The 19,292-nt window shown below is 45.0% G+C and overlaps 2 protein-coding genes across 7 annotated transcripts in view; both read left to right on the plus strand.

Moving 5' to 3' along the window:
• The window catches only part of CCP110 (centriolar coiled-coil protein 110), a 30,380-nt gene extending 27,514 nt beyond the window's left edge, over nucleotides 1-2,866 (plus strand). For all 6 annotated transcript variants that reach the window (XM_009250520.4, XM_009250521.4, XM_054534810.2 and 3 more), the window contains one exon: nucleotides 647-2,866. In XM_009250520.4, the coding sequence (XP_009248795.1) occupies nucleotides 647-699 (53 nt within the window). In that variant the 3' untranslated portion in view covers nucleotides 700-2,866. The remainder of the gene's footprint in view (nucleotides 1-646) is intronic.
• A 2,356-nt stretch (nucleotides 2,867-5,222) lies between these two features.
• The window catches only part of VPS35L (VPS35 endosomal protein sorting factor like), a 145,166-nt gene continuing 131,096 nt past the window's right edge, over nucleotides 5,223-19,292 (plus strand). Inside the window, 3 exon segments of the mRNA NM_001132616.1 lie at nucleotides 5,223-5,264; nucleotides 14,345-14,444; nucleotides 18,921-19,088. Of these exon segments, the coding sequence (NP_001126088.1) occupies nucleotides 5,248-5,264; nucleotides 14,345-14,444; nucleotides 18,921-19,088 (285 nt within the window). The 5' untranslated portion in view covers nucleotides 5,223-5,247.

Raw genomic sequence — 19,292 nt, forward strand, 5'->3', positions numbered from 1 at the left:
GAAAAGATTACTCTTTCCTGCTTAGAGTTTTAATGGTCTGAATTATGTTTTAAACAAATTTGAAATTATGTTTTGATTTGCTCTAAATGGAGGCAAATCCTTTGTTAAGCGATTTATAGAAAACTAACTTTTGTTATGATAGAATATCATACTCTTAGACGGAAGTAGAATTCTAAAATGTTAAAGTATGCTGCAAAGCATTTATTTATAGTTTTACAAACCTAAATTGCAATCTCTGATGTTATCTTAAGTGATCTTTGACTTACAATTTTAAAACACATTTCTTCATTTGATGTTTTTTGCTTGACTAGAGTTTATATAGTGAAATTCAGAAACCACTAATCAAAGCGCAGAGTAGGAGGTGGTCATGCAAAGTGGTTAAGTGAAATAACACATCAGGTGGAATTGGGTTATCAGAGTTCTTACTTCTAGCTCTGTTCCTTAGGCAAGTGCTCTCCTATGCCTCAGTTTTATTACCCTTAAAATGGTCATAACAATTTCTAACTCAGGATGATTCATATAAGGATTAAATATGATAATGTATATTGCCTAGCTCAGTGTTTGTTCCAGAGTAAAAACTCATTAAATTGTATCATTATAGAAAACCTCCCATTGAGAAGTAATACTAGTTTTGCTCTATTTTTAGGAGTATATGCAGGAAAAATCCAAAGAAAGCGGCCAAATGTTGCGACAATTTAAGAAGACAACATTCATTAGGATAAAACGGGGGGAAGGATAATTATTCATGTTATTTTCCCTGCCCAAGACTTTATTTAACCCTGGACTCCGTTTACACAGACAAAGTGACATCAGAAGGCTGAGCACTTACCTGGATCATTTGGTCAGTTTGGTAATTCCTGCTCCATGCCCCTATTTTCCTCTTAATAATAAGTTTGGGTGAAGACAAATTAGTGTTTAGTAATTGCATCATCTCTGTGCTTACCTATACAAACATAAGGTTATTTTATATGCCCAGATGTCTACAGAGACCCTTTTTGTAAACGTCAAGGACATTTGGGTTTACTTTTACAGAATATTGAAAAGATAAGACAAATTATAAATAAGTTCTAAAACATAAATTTAATTCATCTCTGCATAGTGATTTTTGAATTTGATTCAAAGGGAAATTATTGCAGAAGAATGCCTTTCCCTCATTTTATAACTTTAAAAACTTGGATTAACCACTCAATGTCCACATTCTTTGACTTACAGTATAACCATGTAGCCAACTGTGGTCCGCTAAAATCTACGGAAGTTAATGTGGGTCACCATTTTGGTCAGAAGCATACATTCCTGTCAACAACTAGTTGTCTTACAGAAATGTTAGGCTTCATGTATGTTATCCCAGTACTGTTAGAAACATTTGTACTAGGTTATAAGTAAGATCTTTCTGTGACGGGTAACAAATTTGGGGAAGACAGCACAATCTTCTTGAATGTAGCTCTTGGGAATGCATTATTACATCCATTTCTGTAACATAATAATATGTTGCATGCAGTTATATTTTCTGTTTAGTCTGTATATTTTGTTCTTCATAGTCTGTTTTTTCTAGCACGCTTGATTTAGGAGAGAATAAAGGGCTATATAATAATAAATCCAGATTTTAGGATAAGAATATTGCCTGGTTAAAATTCTGCATTGCTTAAAGACACCCGTGTTTAAGATTTTTCATCACTAACATATCCATTAAAAGTATCAACTGGCCGGGCAGGGTGGCCCACGCCTGTAATCCCAGCACTTTGGGAGGCCAAGGCGGGTGGATCCCCTGAGGTCAGGAGTTTCAGACCAGCCTGACCAAACATGGTGAAACCCCATCTGTACTGAAAATACAAAAATTAGTCAGGCATGGTGGTGCGTGCCTGTAGTTCCAGCTACTTGGGAGGCTGAGACAGGAGAATTGCTTGAACCTGGGAGGCAGAGGTTGCAGTGAGCCGAGATTGTGCCATTGCACTCCAGCCTGGTTAACAGAGCGAGACACTGTCTCAAAAAAAAAAAAGTATCAACCAACAAATGTTACCAAGAAAACGTGACTTCATGAGGTAGAATGTCACTATTAATTTATCATACCATTTCCAAAAAGGGCTTTGTGCTTTTCACATAAAATTGGGACAGTGTATATTTAATCTAATTTAAATTTTAAAGAGATACTGGTATTTTGAAAATGCAGCCTATATATATTCTTAATGTCCTTTTAAGAATATGGAGATGAAGATTGTTTTCTCCAATTTTCTGAGCCATTTTAAATTTAACTTTGACATCCAGCTATAGACAGAAATAATAAGCCACCCTGGGTGTAAACTTGATTTTCTTTATTGAGATGTATCATGTATTGAAATGAGTGAACCAGAAAATTAGAAGATGGTCAAAAAAAGTCCAAGTTACCAATTTTTTTAAATTTATAGGCAAAGTATCAAATTGTCTTCTTAATATGATAAACTGTGCTTTATCATTCTGAAAACTCAGGATACAGCTTATTCATAGCATTGTGGGTCTCTCCAGTAAGAAAGATGCTAAAAGTTTTGTGCACTTTTTGTGTGTGTAATGCAAATTAGTTAAAACAAATAGTATGTTTTGGAGAAAGTTAAAACTAGCTTTAGAGTAAGGATGAGAAACTTGAGTGTGTTTTTAATTTAAAGATAAAAGCGTGTGTTTTACACATTCTTTTTTGGTGTTCATAGCTTTTTCTCATACAAGTGCCAGACACTGTTTGTGCTTTTGATGGATTTTTATTTATATACATTTTTTTGCTTATTTTTACTTTGAGTGGAATGTTCATTAATGTAAATTGTATTTATTTTTATACTTTTATTTTCACTAGTTTTGCTCCTAGGCAAAAAGCAAAATAAACTTTTCATCTTAAAGAAAATCTAGTTTGATTGTTTTTATTTACCAGGGGAAGGACTATTAAGAAATAGGCCGGGCATGGTGGCTCATGCCTGTAATTCCAGCACTTTGGGAGGCCAAGGTGGATGGATCATGAGATCAGGAGTTTGAGACCAGCCTGGCTAACATGGTGAAACCCCGTCTCTACTAAAAATACAAAATTAGCTGGGCGTAGTGGTGCATGCCTGTAGTTCCAGCTACTTGGGAGGCTGAAGCAGGAGAATCACCTGAGCCTGGGATGGGGAGGCTACAGTGAGCCGAGATTGTGGCACTGCACTGCAGCCTGGGTGACAGAGCAAGACTCCATCTCAAAACAAAAAAGAAACAGATATTAGCCAGGCATGGTGGTTCACATCTGTAGTCCTAGGTACTCTGGAGGCTGAGGCAGGATGATCACTTGAGCCCAGGAGTTACAGGCCACAGTGAGCTATAATTGCACCACTGCACTCCAGCCTGAATGAGACTTTGTCTCCAAAACAAAAAAGAAAAAAAGAAACAGATATTGAAAAGTATTTGGCCAAAACAAATATTGTATATAATCATTCTTTACAATTACAAGTTCCATGAAAGATATATCTCATTATTTAATATGTCCCCTGGGCCAGGTGCAGTGGCTCACGCCTGTAATCCCAACACTTTGGGAGGCCAAGGCGGGAGGATCACCTGAGGTTGGGAGTTTGAGACCAGCCTGGCCAACATGGTGAAACCCCGTCTCTACTAAAAGTTGGACTTTTCAGAAGGTAAAACTCAGGCTGGAAATGTCTTAACTTATTAAGAGATAGAAGCCTGCTAAGGGAAGGAGAGGGAGAAAAGAGAATGCGAAGGTTGAAGCTCACATCAAGGCTGTTAATTTGCACAACTTTAAGAATCCTCCTCTTGTTACTGCCTAATCATGTAATGTGAGCCTAGGAAAAGGCTCCTCACCTTGACCTCTTATTGAGATGTTGCATGTGATAACATGCAAAGCTGTATGGGAAGAGCTCCTCGCTTTCCCGTGGCCACCCTTTAACCCTTGTTCACTTCCAGTGTTGGGAATAGTAGGTACGACTGGAAATACTTTCCTGCTCATACTGAGCTGAACACTGGAGGGCCCGTTCTGGAGATGATCCTTTTCCCCGTCATAGGTCACCATCTCATGGACAACCACAGACCACCACCCCCGAATGAAAAGTAAGAGTTATAAAAACATTGAATGCTTTCTCTCTAAGGGACCATAATGGATATCTAAGTAAGTTAAAAAAGTAATAATTAAAAAAAAATTTTTTTTTGAGACGGAGTTTCGCTCTTGTAGCCCAGGCTGGAGTGCAATGGTGCAATCTGGGCTCACTGCAACCTCTGCCTCCCGGGTTGTAGCAATTCTCCTGCCTCAGCCTTCCGAGTAGCTGGAATTACAGGCGCCCGCCACCATGCCCAACTAGTTTTCGTATTTTTTAGTAGAGACGGGGTTTCACCATGTTGGCCAGGCTGGTCCCGAACTCCTGACATCAGGTGACCCACCCGCCTCGGCCTCCCAAAGTTCTGGGATCATAGGCCTGAGCCACCGCTCCCGGCCTAAAATAATTTTTAAAAACGTTCTGTGGTCGAAATGGATATCCACCTTCCTAGAAACACTGCTTTGCCAAGTTGGACGAAATACGAATCCTAATTTCCTCAGGTGCATTAGCTGTAGTCAATCATATTGGATCTAGGGCAGCCCTTGGTTGCTAGTCGTGGGAAAGGCATTCTCCAAGTGCCTAAAACCGCCCGCAAAGCAGTGGGTAAAGCAGCGGCCTAGAGGGGGCATGGCTGACCCACGCCAAACAGCGCATTGGCCGCAAAACCAGGTACTGGCTGAAGCTCAGTTTGCGTCTTCGCTCCGCCGCCTTCTGGAGTCCTTTCTGCCCCTAGAGGACGCAGGTGGGCTAAGCAGCAGTCATGCCCTTTACCATCATGACGCCCGCAGGCGGGACCACCCGGCACTGTAGACAGCTTCCTTTTTACAATCATGACTCATAGAAACTGCGGCACGCTAACCGTGGCCAACGTTGCTCCTCCGAAGCATGGCGCCGGCGGAAGTTGTAACCCGGGCTGTCCGGAGCGGTGAGCTGCCCCTCACAAGCATGGCGTCAGCTGAAACTGAGGCCTGTGCTGTGCAAAGCGTCGCCTGCCCCTCACAAGCATGGCGTCAGCTGAAACTGAAGCCTGTGCTGTGCGAAGCGTCGCCTGCCCCTCACAAGCATGGCGTCTGCAGAAGGCGCTGTGCGGACTCTGCGGGACTGGCAGGTGCCCTTCACAAACATGGCGGCCGGGGGTGCGGGGCGTGGCGGGGTCTGGATGGGAAGCCGAGCAGACGGCCCCAGAACAAGCGGTCATGTGACTGGGAAGATGGCCGTCTTTCCTTGGTAAGGAAGCAGCGGCGGGTGGGCTTTGGGGAGGGGCTGTCCTTAGTTGTGATGGGGTTGTCCTGGGTCTGAGAGTGTGAATTCCTCTCTGTCGGGTTCTGGTGGTCGACTGCCCACCCCCAAGTTGTCTTGACCGTAGAATCCCTGGCCGCTACCGCGGTCCAGCGGAGCAATCTGAAGCCAGACTGGCGGGTTCTTGGTTCTCTCCCCGTTTGCTGCCTCTCTGCGCCTTCCACGGGCCCCTGTGCATTCATTCCCTAAAGAAAACTTGAGTTTCCAGGCTTCCGCGTCCCCAGAAGTTGCCGCGGGTTCTGGGGTCGCTGGATGAGGGTAATGGTGGACTCAGCTGTAAGTGTGGACGAGTCGGGAGATGTGGCTGTTGGTCAGTTTCCTCAGCTCCTCTGTTCACCTGGAGACTTGCTTTTCTCATCTGTAAAATGGCCGCCATTCATCCTACCTTAAGCACAGCCCTCAGAATTATTCCTTGGCCTCAAGGAGCTGACAGTATAATGGAGCAGACACACAGTAGAGGGATGTCCAAAGAAGGCATTCTGATGAAGCACCAAGAAGGGAGTGATTATCCCCACCAGGGGGCTAGGGGAAGGCTTCAGAGAGGAAGAGTTAAATTAGGTCATGGAGGATGAATAGGAGTTCACCATAGGGGAGGGCGTGGCGTGTGTCTGTCTGGTTGGCAGGCCCATAGGTCCCTTGTGGTTGGAGTAGCTAGGAGTGAGTGACTGAAGCTTCAGGGTTCAGCAGGTGGTATGTGTGAGAGTGAAGAACTTGAGGAAGTTGTGTTGTTGATGATAGTGGGATTTGGGGACGGGGAATCTCTCCTGCATCTCAGAAAGCGAGATAATTTACTTTCTCTTCAAATGATGTGAAGTAGCTTAGATCAAATGAGCAAATGAAAGACCTTAGAAATAATCAGGTACAACCTTCTGCTTTTGAGCTTGATAAAGAGTTCATTTTGTCTTATTCCTTTCATTTGCCCAACACGCAAGAGACTGCTTCCTTGACACGCTACATCAGCATTGAATGCCTCTGAGCACTTCCACGCCCTGAGTTTGTTTTTTTTCAGTTAATAGTCATGCTGGCTGGGTACGGTGGCTCACGCCTGTAATCCCAGCACTTTGGGAGGCCGAGGCTGGCGGATCACCTGAGGTCGGGGGTTCGAGACCAGCCTGGCCAACATGGCGAAACCTAATCTCTACTGAAAATACAAAAATTAGCTGGGCTAAATTAGTGATGTCAGGCACCTGTAATCCCAGCTACTTGGGAGGGTGAGGCAGGAGAGTCGCTTGAAGCTGGGAGGCGGAAATTGCAGTGAACTGAGATCATGCCACTGCACTCCAGCCTGGACAACAGAGTGAGACTCTGTCTCAAAAGTAAAAATAAAAAAGTCATGCTGGCTTGACCAAAAAGCTAACCAAAAACATGAGAAACATTTGACTTCAGTGGATTTATCTGGAGTTTGCAATCAGAAAATCCAGGAAGATGCTGTCTTAATCTCTGCATCCCAGTACATTTTTACCTTTGGAATTTTAATTTTATATTAGAAGCAGGCAAAGAGGTGCCATAACGCTTTTAGTGTTTAGGGTCTGTATAGTTCCTAATCTGGCCGTGCTCTAAACATTTTGTTGTTGTTTTTGTTGAGACGGAGTCTCGCCCAGGCTTGAGTGCAGTGGTGTGATCTTGGCTCACCGCAACCTCCGCCTCCCGGTTCAAGTGATTCTTTGCCTCACTCTCCCGATGCCACTACGCCCCGCTAATTTTTGTATTTTTAGTAGAGACGGTGTCTCACCACGTTGGCCAGGCTGGTCTCGAACTCCTGACCTTAAGTGATCCGCCCACCTCGGGTTCCCAAAGTGCTGGGATTACAGGCGTGAGCTACCACACCCCGCCTGTGCTCTGAACATTTCCTTTTGAAGTATGCATTCATCTTTCAGTTTCCCTAATAGACTCCTTGCTCCTTAAAAGTTAAAAGGACTGGCTGGGCGCGGTCATTCATGCCTGTAATCCCAGCACTTTGGGAGGCTGAGGCGGACCACCTGAGGTCAGAAGTTCCAAGACCAGCCTGCCCAACATGGTGAAAGCCCGTCTCTACAAAAATACAAAAAGTAGCCGGGCATGACAGCAGGTTCCTGTAATCCCAGCTACTTGAGAGAATCGCTTGATCCCGGGAGAATCACTTGATCCCGGGAGGCTGAGGTTGCAGTGAGCCAAGATCGTGCCATTGCACTCCAGCCTGAGCTACTAAGCGAGACTCTGTCTCAAAAAAAAAAAAAAAAAGGGACTGAGTTTTGTCCATATTTATATGTGGAGCCTAGAACATGATGGTGAGTGCTGAATAATATTTATGAATGAATGAGGAAACTGAGGAGGACTGCAGAGGAGAAATGAGTTTCTGTCATTAAATTTACATTTATCAAGTCCTTATTTTCTGTCAGACATCACTCGTAAAGTGTATAACGTGTAACGTCTTTAGGTTCTTACAACAACCCCATGTTTCGGAGGAAGAAATAGAGGCAGAGAGATGAAGCAGTTTACTTAAATTAGCCCCACAAGGGATAGCTGAGGTTTGGAAGCCAGAGGCTATGATAGTAATCATCCTCATCAGCTGGACTTCAAATCTATATCCTGGGCTGAGGTTTCTGGCTTGCGGGGTTCCCCTAATCCCACTGCCTTGTCATGGGTCTCCCCAGGAATGCCTCTTTTTACCCACAGTTTTTGCTATCCCTGCTATATTTTGGCCTGGCTAGGAGATGAGATGTCCTGTATACCCTAGATCACATTTTTCGTTTAATCCTGTGGTTATAGCACACTTGGAAATACCACCCTTTGAGCCGGGCAAGGTGGCTCATGCCTGTAATCCCAGCACTATGGGAGGCCGAGGCCGGTGGATCACTTGATGTCTGGAGTTCAAGACCAGCCTGACCAACATAGTGAAACCCTGTCACTACTAAAAAAAAAAAAAAAAATTCCTCAGGCGTGGTGACGGGTGCCTGTAGTCCCAGCTACTCCGGAGGCTAAGGCAGGAGAATTGCTTGAACCCAGGAGGCAGAGGTTGCAGTGAGCTGAGATCGCGCCACTGCACTCCAGCCTGGATGACACAGTGAGACTCCGTCTCAAAAAAAACAAAAAACAAAAAACAAAACAACCCTTGGAGTCAGAATCTCTACATCATTTTAAGAGTTTTTTTATGTGTAGCGGTGAGTGGGGCTGGGTAATATTGTGACTGTGGAAGAAAAAGCTGTGTGGTCTGATTATGTGGTTGGTAACCAAAAACTTATTTGAGAATTAAAATAGTTGAGCAAAGCATTTAGTGGATTTTTGTGTTTCCAGTATAAGGAGATTAATTTGGTTAATCATAGTGGGATTTCTGTGTATCCATATTATCAGAGGTAAATAATTTAAAAATAGGCCATTGTCAACCTTTAATGTGCATATAAACCACCTGAGGATTTAGTTAAAATGCAGATTCTGATTCTGTAGGCCTGGGGTATTTCAGCCCGCCCAGGTGATGTCATTGCTGGTGATCTGTGAACCACGCTTTGAATAGCCAAGGGCTAAGCCCAGCCAATAGTGGAGGTGTGAAATGGTGGCCTTTTTTCCTGTGGCAGGTGCCAGTGATCCAGACAAGTCCTTTACATTGCTGGGGGGTTGGAATTATGGGGAATTTTTACCAGTTTATATCAACTATGTTAGCAAAAAGAAAATGAATGATTTTTGAGAAAATGCCCACAAGAGGTCGCAGTTAGCCTTACCAAAGACCCAGAGATTAAAGAAAATGCTTTAACATCTCAGACTTAGGGATCAGAGAGCAAATGTGAGGAAATCATCAAAGAAGTGGTAGAAAATCAAAATACGATGGTTTACTGTGGGCTTTCAGAAAGGAAAAAAAAAATTTTTTAAGATTTATTTCCACAAGCAGTATTTTTTTTTTTTTTTTTTGGAGATGTAGTCTCGCCTGCCGTGATCTCAGCTCACTGCAACCTCCACGTCCCAGGTTCAAGCAATTCTCGTGCCTCAGCCTCCCGAGTATCTGGGATTACAGGTGTGTGCGACCATGCCTGGCTAATTTTTTTGTGTTTCTAGTAGAAACGGGTTTTGCCATGTTGGCCAGGCTGGTCTCGAGCTCCTGACCTCAGGTGATCCATCCACCTCGGTCTCCCAAAGTGCTGGATTACAGGCGTTAGCCGCCGCGCCCGGCCCAGAAGCAGTATTTTTTCACCACCATCCCCCTTTTTTAAAAAAATAAAATTCGTTCCAAAACTTGGCTCTTTTAAGGGAAATAGACATATGCTTAAATTTTAAAGTTCTCAATGTGACTTATAGATAATCTATGGAACTACTGAATCTGATTCTATTGCTGCTCTCACTTTCGACAAGTTACCAACATTCTAACAGCCTCAGCTTCTTCATCTGAAAAATTGGCCTAGTACCTACCTTATTGGGTTGATTAAATGATGAAACGGAGGTAAAGGCTGGCCCAGAGCCTGGTATACAGTAAATGCATAATGAATGAGAACAGTTATTTGATTGTTGCATATGAAGTCATATTTCTGTTTTGATCTAGCGTTTGCTCAGCTGTTGATTGTTAGTAATTCTAATAGGGACAGAAAACACATTTGGAACAGACTTTCCTGTCACATTAAATTTTCTACTTTGTTAAATGAACCTTTCAACAATCTTCTTTTATTGACAACAGATAAAATTAAGAGTCATTTGAGGTTGGGTGTGGTGGCTCACACCTGTAATCCCAGCACTTTGGGAGGCCAAGGTGGGTAGTTCACTTGAGGTCAGGAGTTCTAGACCAGCCTGGCCAAAATGGTGAAAGCCCGTCTCTACTAAAAATACAAAAATTAGCCGGGCGTGGTGACACACACCTGTAATCCCAGTCACTTGGGAGGCTGAGGCAGGAGAATTGCATGAATCCAGGAGGCGGAGGTTGCAGTGAGCCGAGATCATGCCACTGCACTCCATCCTGGGGGACAAAGCAAGACTCTGTCTAAAAAAAAAAAAAAAAAGTGATTTGAAAGGAGGAAAAGTGTACTTTAATGTTTTAAACTCCATCTTGACTGTTGATGACTGTTATTCAAATTTATCCTTTGTGGCTTTTTTTTTTTTTTTTAATAAATTGAGGATTGCCCGATAGCATCCTTGATGGGATGGGAGTTTAGAGGAATATTTCATAGGTGATTTCAATTGCAATCTTTTGGAAGATGAAGATAGTGTATATTTTGTAAATATGACGCCAGAGGGACTAGGCAAATTATTGTGAAAGGGATTTTCCCTTAAAAAAAACAAAAGTAGGGGCCAGGTGCGGTGGTTCATGCCTGTAATCCCAGCACTTTAGGAGGCCGAGGCGGTCAGATCACAAGGTCGGGAGGGCGAGACCATCCTGGCTAACACAGTGAAACCCCCGTCTCTACTAAAAATACAAAAAAATTAGCCGGGCGTGGTGGCTGGTGCCTTTAGTCCCAGCTACTCTGGAGGCTGAGGCAGGAGAATGGCGTGAACCCGGGAGGCGGAGCTTGCACTGAGCGGAGATCGCGCCACTGCACTCCAGCCTGGGCGACAGAGTGAGACTCCGCCTCAAAAAATAAAATAAAATAAAAGTAGAACTGGTTCATTATTGTCAACCAACCTTTCTCCTCCTTTCCTACACTCAAAGCCGAGTTCGTTTAGAAAGGATAGAAATGAAATGACATGGGAGCTCAATTCGTTTGTGCTGGCTTGGGTTTCTGGGTTAATGGAGGATATTGGGTAAAGCTGACTAGCTGCATGGCACAATTAGATCTGGGGTGCTAGTATTTCATACAAAGGTTAATGAAGTTGGGAATCTAAATGGGAGCAGAAGGTGGAGCGGGGGGGATGAATTTAAGGGACTTGGAGACCAGGGAAAGTCCCTGTGCTCTTTGAGGTTCCTCTTTCCCTAAAGTGGGTTGGGGGAAACAAGAATTGTCCCGTGTGCCCAGAAAAGCTGTTTTACTGGGATGTGATATTTTACAAATGAGAAGTGCACATGTCTTTTGTTAAAGAAAAACTATTGGCCGGGCTCAGTGGTCCACGTTTCTAATCCCAGCAGTTTGGGAGACTGAGGCAGGCGGATCACCTGAGGTCAGGAGTTCGGGATCAGCTTGGCCAACATGGTGAAACCCCGTTTCTAATAAAAAATACAAAAATTAGCCAGGCGTGGGGGTGTGCCTATGCGCCCAGCTACTCAGGAGGCTGAGGCAGGAGGATGGCTTAAACCTGAGATGCGGAGGTTGCAGTGAGCTGAGATCAGACCACTGCACTCCAGCGAGACTCTTATGTCAAACAAAAACAAAACAAAAATATTATTCATGGTGCTTGTTAAAGGAAATGAGACAGGCTTTATTCCGGGGGGCTACTATAGTGGGGTTTTGCAATAGGGGACAGAGATTGGCCTTAGCTCCTAATGCAACAAGGAATAGTGTGAATTTATAGCCAAGTTGGGGTAGAAGAAGAATTTGATCAGATATTGAGGGCAACTGGATATGGAGGGGGATTCTGGCTCAATCAACTTGACAGAATTCTTGCTAAAACTGGGCGGTGCAAAAACAAACATGGAAATCCAATAGCTGAACGCTAGCTGGGGAGAACTCAGAGGAACCTGCCCAGAGTTTGGTCAAGGAGAGACTTTGTCACTTTCCATACTAGCTGAGATGTTCTGCTTGGAGAGTCAATGGAGGAGATGAGAAAGGGGTCAAATGGGTTAACTTGTCTATGACTTTGTGGCCCTGACGTTCTGTGACTATGGTAGCTTTTAAAGTTATATGTGGATACACATATTGCATAAACAATTTGGTTAAATATGTGAGTTAAAAAAATTTTAAACCATAGCCTATGAAATTAAATTCTCAGATCTTCGTAATAGAGATTAAGAAATGTAAAGACAATCATTTAAAAACATTTTCTGCCTTCCCCCCGCTCCTATGTTCCTCTCCTTCAGATTTTTTTTCTTTTTAAGAGAGAGGGACTCATTCTGTTGCCCAGGCTGGAGTGCAGTGGCACGATTATAGCTCACTGCAGTTTTGAGCTCCTGGATTCAAGCGATCCTCCCACCTCAGCCTCTAGAATAGCTGGGACTACAGGCACACACCACCACATCCAGCAAATTTATTTATTTATTTATTTATGTATTTTGTAGAGATGGGGTTTCACCATGTTGCTCAGGCTGGTTTCAAACTCCTGGGCTCAAGCAGTCCACCCATCTGTACCTCCCAAAGTGCTGGGATTACAGGCATGAGCCACCGTGCCCGGCGGAGAGAATTTCTTAAAAGGAAAACGGATACTTTATTTTCAAAGGAGCAACAATAAGACTATTATTGCAGCACAAAGATGAGCACAGAAGACACAGGGACCGTATCTTTAAAATGCTCAAAGAAGGCTGGGCATGGTGGCTCATGCCTGTAATCCCAGCACTTTGGGAGGCTGAGGCAGGAGGATCACTTGAGCTCAGGAGTTTAAGACCAGTCTGGGCAACATAGGAAGACACCATCTCTCAAAAAAACTTTAAAAAAAAAAGAAAAGGAAAAATTCTGTTTGGTTTCTATACATTTTACTATAAAGGCTCCAAGTGTGTTTTGTTTATTTGCTTTTGTACTTGTCCTGCTTGGGCCACAGATGTTTCTTGAGTCTGTAGCTTGATGTCTTTCTTTGGTTTTGGAAAAGTTTCACCTATTATCTCTTCAGAGACTGTTCTTACACATTTTCTCTCTCCTCCTCTTTGGGATTCCAGTTATATGTGTGTTAGGCCTTCTCTTCACGTTGCTTGTGTCTTTGAAATTCTGCCTGTCCGTCTTCCTGTGCTTTTTCTGCTCCATGCTTCAGTCTCCCCCTTTATTTTCCAGCTCACGAATCCTTTCTCTTGTTGAACCCTCAAGAAACCAATGAAAACACGGTGAGCTCTTCATCTCCTTTCTGCGTGGCTCCTTTCTCTTGCCCTATGCGGCTCAATGGGCAAATACCTTGAGGGGAAATCTGGGCTGGATTTCTGTCTTCTCTGTGCTCTCTCCTTTTCCTCCTGGCTGTCTTAATAGCCCTGAACTCCTGTTTATCTGTGCAGCTCTGTGAGGTTTCCTTAGAGCCCTTTTAGCTGCTCTGCTGCCTCACAGCTGCCCTCTGCTTGGCGTCAGCCTCTTGTCCTGTGCTGAGAATTCACAAATGCCCTCAGCAGAAAGCTGGGCAAGGAGTGTTAGAGTCACCTTAGTGAGTTTCCCTTTGTTCTGGTGTGTGGCATGACAAGTCCAGTATGCTGGCAGCTCTTTATACCTTCAAATATATATATTTTTTGAGACGGAGTCTCACTCTTTCCCCCAGGCTGGAGTGCAGTGGCGTAATCTTAGCTCACTGCAAGCTCCGCCTCCTGGGTTCAAGCGATTCTCCTGCCTCAGCCTCCCAAGTAGCTGGGATTACAGGCATGTGCCACCATGCCCAGCTAATTTTTTGTATTTTTAGTAGAGACGGGGTTTCACCGTGTTAGCTAGGATGGTCTTGATCTCCTGACCTCATGATCCGCCTGCCTTGGCCTCCCAAAGTGCTGGAATTACAGTCGTGAGCCATCGTGCCCGGCCAAACAGATATTTTAAAATGTTGTGTTTCATTTTTTGTTTGCCATGGTGTCTCGCTCTGTGGCCCAGGCAGGCTGGAGTGGAGTGGTGTGATCTTGTTCACCGTGACCTCCACCTCCCAGGTTCAAGCAATTCTTCTGCATCAGCCTCCCAGGTAGCTGGGATTATAGGCATGCACTACCACACCCACCTAATTTTTGTATTTTTAGTAAAGATGGGGTTTTACCATGTTGACCAGTCTGGTCTCAAACTCCTGACCTCAAGCGATCCGCCCACCTAGGTCACCCAAATTGCTGGGATTACAGGTGTGAGCCACTGCGTCTGGCCAAAAAATTTGTTTTTAAATGTAGTTTCTTTTTGACTTTGGTGGGAATATTGTGCTGTTCTAAACTACCTTGTCATTGAAGAAGTCTCATCAGAAGTTTTTTAGCGTTTTAAGTACCCCCATCCACTAATTGGCTGTGTTTTGCTGTTTACCAGGCACTCCAGGAATAGGAACTACAAAGCTGAATTTGCATCATGCCGACTAGAGGCTGTACCATTGGAGTTTGGGGACTATCACCCTCTGAAACCCATAACTGTAAGTTTTGTTAAGGGTCTTTCTGAATGATATTCTTATCCCTTGAAATGAAAGACAATCTTCCTGAGTCTTTTCCATTTTGCCAGTGGTAGCCACTTTTGCATATGTGATTTTTTTTTTTTTTTTTTTTTTTTTTCAGACAGAGTCTTGCTCTGTCGCCCAGGCTGGAGTGCAGTGGTGGCTCACTGCAACCTCTGACCTCTACCTCCTGGGTTTAAGCGATTCTCCTGCCTCAACCTCCCGAGTAGCTGGGGCTATAGGCACACGCCACCGTGCCTGGCTAAGTTTTTGTATTTTTTTAGTAGAGATGGGGTTTCGCCATGTTGCCCAGGCTGGTCTCGAACTCCTGAGCTCAGACAGTCTGTCCACCTCCACCTCACAAAGATTACGGGCGTGAGCCACCGTGCCCAGCCTGATTTATTTTTGAGATGGATTTCACTTTGTAGCCCAGGCTGGAGTGCAGTGGTGCGATCTTAGCTCACGGCAACCTTTGCCTCCCAGGTTCAAGCGATTCACCTGCCTCAGCCTCCCAAGTAGCTGGGAGTACAGGCATGCACCATCACGCTTGGCTAATTTTTGCTAATTTTTTTATTTTTAGTAGAGACAGGGTTTCGCCATTTTGGCCAGGCTGGTCTTGAACCCTTGACCTCAGGTGATCCACCCACCTTGGCCTCCCAAAGTGCTGGGATTACAGGAGTGAGCCACCTTGCCCGGCCTGCATATTTAAATCAACCAGTTTGTTCACTGCCTCTTTTTTGTAATATTGGCCTCACCCAGCACCATTTTTACTCCCTTCCTTCCTCCTTAGTGAGGTTGCCTTGTGAATGGGATGACTTTGTTCCTGATTTGGCTGTGTCAACAAAATGTATCTTGACTTTTAATTTTTGTATTTGGAATGTAAGAGTCACTCTAATTGCCAGCAGAGAGTGCTGTCCTGAATAGCATCTTAGTCTATCTGTGGGTTTATTTAAAAAATAAAACAAAAGCAGGCAAGAGACTTGGCTGGTTCCTCTCTGCCAGGTTGGTACTGTCTTATTAGCAAGTAATAGGAACTACACGGTTGTCATGTTGGGGAGAAGAGAAGATGTGATTGTCAGCATGGAGGCTCTGGGAATGCATGGAGATGATTGCATGAAGCAGAAGACCCCAAGACTGAGATTCAACCTCCCAGGACCCCTTCAATCCCCATGCTGTTGTGTGGCTGTGGGTGACCTCACCACAGCCACAGTTGCGTTCATTCTCAGGTGCACATTCCCCATGTTAAAAGAAAATTCTTGGCCGGGCTCCATGCCTCACACCCATAATTTCAGCACTTTGGGAGGCTGAAGCGGGTGGATCACCTGAGGTCAGGAGTTCGAGATCAGCCTGGCCAACATGGCAAAACCCCATCTCTACTAAAAATACAAAAATTAGCTGGGCATAGTGGCGTGTGCCTGTAGTCCCAACTACTCAGGAGACTAAGACAGGAGAATCACTTAAATCCAGGAGGCAGAGGTTACAGTGAGCCAGATCATGCCACTGCCCTCCATCCTGGGCAACAGAGAGAGACTCCGTCTCAAAAAAATAAAAGGAAAATTCTCAGCCAAATTAAATTTAATGGAGCTTAATTGAGCAAAGAATAATTCATGAATCGGGCAGCCTCCTGAGCCAGAGTAGGTTCAGAGAGGCTCCAGCACAATCACGTGGTAGAAGATTTATGGACACAGAAAGGAAAGTGACATTTAGAAAATAGAAGTGAGGTACAGAAACAGCCAGATTGGTTACAGTTCAGCATTTGCCTTATTTGAACCCAATTTGAACAGTTGGCCCCACCTTTTTTTTTCTTTTTTTTTGAGACGGAGTTTCACTCTTGCTCAGGCTGGAGTGCAATGGCACCATCTCAACTCACTGCAACCTCTGCCTCCCGGGTTCAAGCGGTTCTCCTGCTTCAGCCTCCTGAGTAGCTGGGACTACAGGTGCCCGCCACCATGCCCGGCTAATTTTTTTGTCTTTTTAGTAGAGACACGGTTTCACCATGTTGGCCAGGCTGGTTTCGAACTCCTGACCTCAGGTGATCCGCCTGCCTCAGCCTCCCAAAGTGCTGGGATTACAGGTGTGAGCCACTGTGCCTGGCCCAGTTGGCCCCCTTTAATTGGCCAAAACTTGGTGGTTGGCACAAGAGTAGGTTACACTCTGTTTACATGTCCGGTGAGGTTATAGTTCACTATGTGCAGAGAAACCTTTAGGCCAAACTTAAAATACATAAGGAGACAGCTTTAGGCTAAACTTGATTTAACACCCATACCATAACAGAACAGCTGAGAAGAGCTGCTGTAGCTCCAGGCCTATCCTGTTAGGTTAGCAACAGCGGCAGCAGGAAAATGCTTTTCTCAAGCAGTTTTCATTGACCCAGTTTTGTTATGCGCCCTACCCTGAACCAGCATTGGTGACCTGCTGTATAGAATAAGTTGATAGATTGGGGTAGGTCTAATGCTCACCTTGGGAACTGAGAACAGAGTTCACCCCACCAGGCCTGTAGGAACTGAGTGTGGGGGAGAGATGTTTTCTCAAATAAAAATTGGGGTATTAAGTATTAAGCCTGTGAGGTGGAGGAATGGGTGCCAGGCAGACAAAAACAGCAAATGTACCGCAATGGGAGGTGCTTCTCTGCCTCCTCTAAACTGCAGTTCAACTCCATTCAGGCAGCCATCACCGGCAGTTAGCATCTGACTCAACAGGTTTGAGGGCAAGGTCCTCGATGAGACAGCCCTGGCCAGGTGTGGTGGCTCATGCCTGTAATCTCAGCACTTTGGGATGCTAGATGGGAGGATCCCTTGGGCCCAGTTTCGAGACCAGCCTGGGCAACATAGTGATACCCCACCTCTACAAAAAGTAAAAAAAAAAAATTAGCAGAGTGTGATGGTGTGCTTGTAGTCCCACCTACTCGGGAGGCTGAGGCAGGAAGATTGCTTGTGCCCAGGATGTCCAAGGTACAGTGAACCGTGATCACACCATTGTACTCCAGGCTTAGTGATAAAGCGAGACCCTGTCTCCAAAAAAAAAAAAAAAAAAAAGACATCTTCACTTCAGAAACTCCAACTTTGCTACACATTGGGAGTTCCCATGCCTCCCTCCCTCATGTTCAATAATTTGCTATAATGGCTCACAGAACTAGGGAAACATTTACTTATACTTACCAGTTTATTATTTAGTATTTACTTATACTTACCAGTTTATTATTAAGGATATACAAAGAATACAGGTGAAGAGGTACGTGGGGTGAGGCCCAGGGGAAGGGGCACACAGAGCTTTCATGTCCCCTCCAGGTACCTCGATGTGTTCTTGTTCACCTACCTGGAAGCTCTTCAAACCCCCCCCCTTTTTTTTTTTTTTGAGACAGGGTCTCACTGTATCGCCCAGCTGCTGTGCAATGGCGCAGTCTCAGCTCACTGCAACCTCTGCCTCCCAAAACCCCATTTTTTATGGTTTTTTTTTTTTGAGGCATCGTTGCATAGGCATGATTGGTTATTAATTCAGTCTCCAGCCCTCTCACCTTCCCAAAGGATGGGGAGTGGGGCTGAAAGCTCCAAGCTTCTAATCATGGCTTGGTCTTTCTGATGACCAGACCCCATCCTGAAGCTCTGCAGGAGCCCATCGGGAGTCACCTTATTAGGACATAAGATGCTCCTATCACCCAGGAAATCTCCTAGGGTATTAGGAGCTCTGTGGGAGGAACTGGGGGCAGAGACCACATAAATTTAACAGCTTGGAGTGCAGTGGTGCGATCTCGGCTCACTGCAACCTCCACCTCCTGGGCTCCAGCCATCCTCCCGCTTCAGCCTTCTGAGTAGCTGGGACCACAGGCATGTACCACCACACCTGAATTATTTTCGTATCTTTTGTAGAGATAGGATTTCGCCGTGTTGCCCAGGCTGGTCTCAAACTCCTGGCTTCAAGTGATCCTTCTGCCTCAGCACCCCAAAGTATTGGGATACAGGCATGAGCCACAGCACCCAGCAGAGAACTTAACTTTTATGAGGTGTTCAAGGGAGAAAGACAAAAAAAAGTACCTGGTTAAAGTAGAAATTCCCTACTTAGATGTTAGTTGTTGGTTTTGATTGGTAGTCTCTAGTTAGCGGGTAGTTGGCGATTTGCAACTGCTTAAGCTTAAGTTCCATTTTGCTACTTATATTGAGTTGGATTTTGGTTTGCTACATAGGGAACCCCAGGTGCTGTAGCCATCTCAGTCCAGTGACCTCTCAATTAATTTTTTTAACACTTCCTAACCCTAACTTCCTACTTTCCCTTCCTCGACAGCTGTGATCCTGAGTCATGTCCATTTCTTACAAAAGCTAAGCATCCCCTGCAGGTGGATAAGTCTCTGCTGCAAATGAACCATCCATTCAACTACCAGAATGGGAGGAAAGTACCCACTGGAGTGTTTCACTGGGGAGAGTTGTGGGAGCTCCGTTTTACTTCCAGAAATTTTCCTCACAGGTCACAGAGTCAAAGACAAAGAAAGTGAACCGGAAAGGAAGCACTTCTTCCACGTCCTCCTCCTCCTCCAGCTCCGTGGTGGACCCGCTGAGCAGCGTCCTCGATGGGACTGACCCCCTCTCCATGTTTGCAGCCACTGCTGACCCCGCAGCCTTGGCAGCTGCCACGGTAATGCACCCCGGCCACGGTCGTCCAGTGGGGGTCGGTTTTGTGGGTGCAGGAATGGGTGGTTTTCTCGTGCCGTGCCCTTTTTTTTCCCCTAAGAGACAGAGTCTCACTCCGTCACCCAGGCTGGAGTGCAGTAGTGTGATCATGGCTCACTGCAGCCTCCAACTCTGGGGCTCAAGCAGTTCTCCCACCTCACCCTCCTGA

This window comes from Pongo abelii, chromosome 18 (genome assembly GCF_028885655.2).
Source record: "Pongo abelii isolate AG06213 chromosome 18, NHGRI_mPonAbe1-v2.0_pri, whole genome shotgun sequence".
Lineage (NCBI taxonomy): Eukaryota > Metazoa > Chordata > Mammalia > Primates > Hominidae > Pongo > Pongo abelii.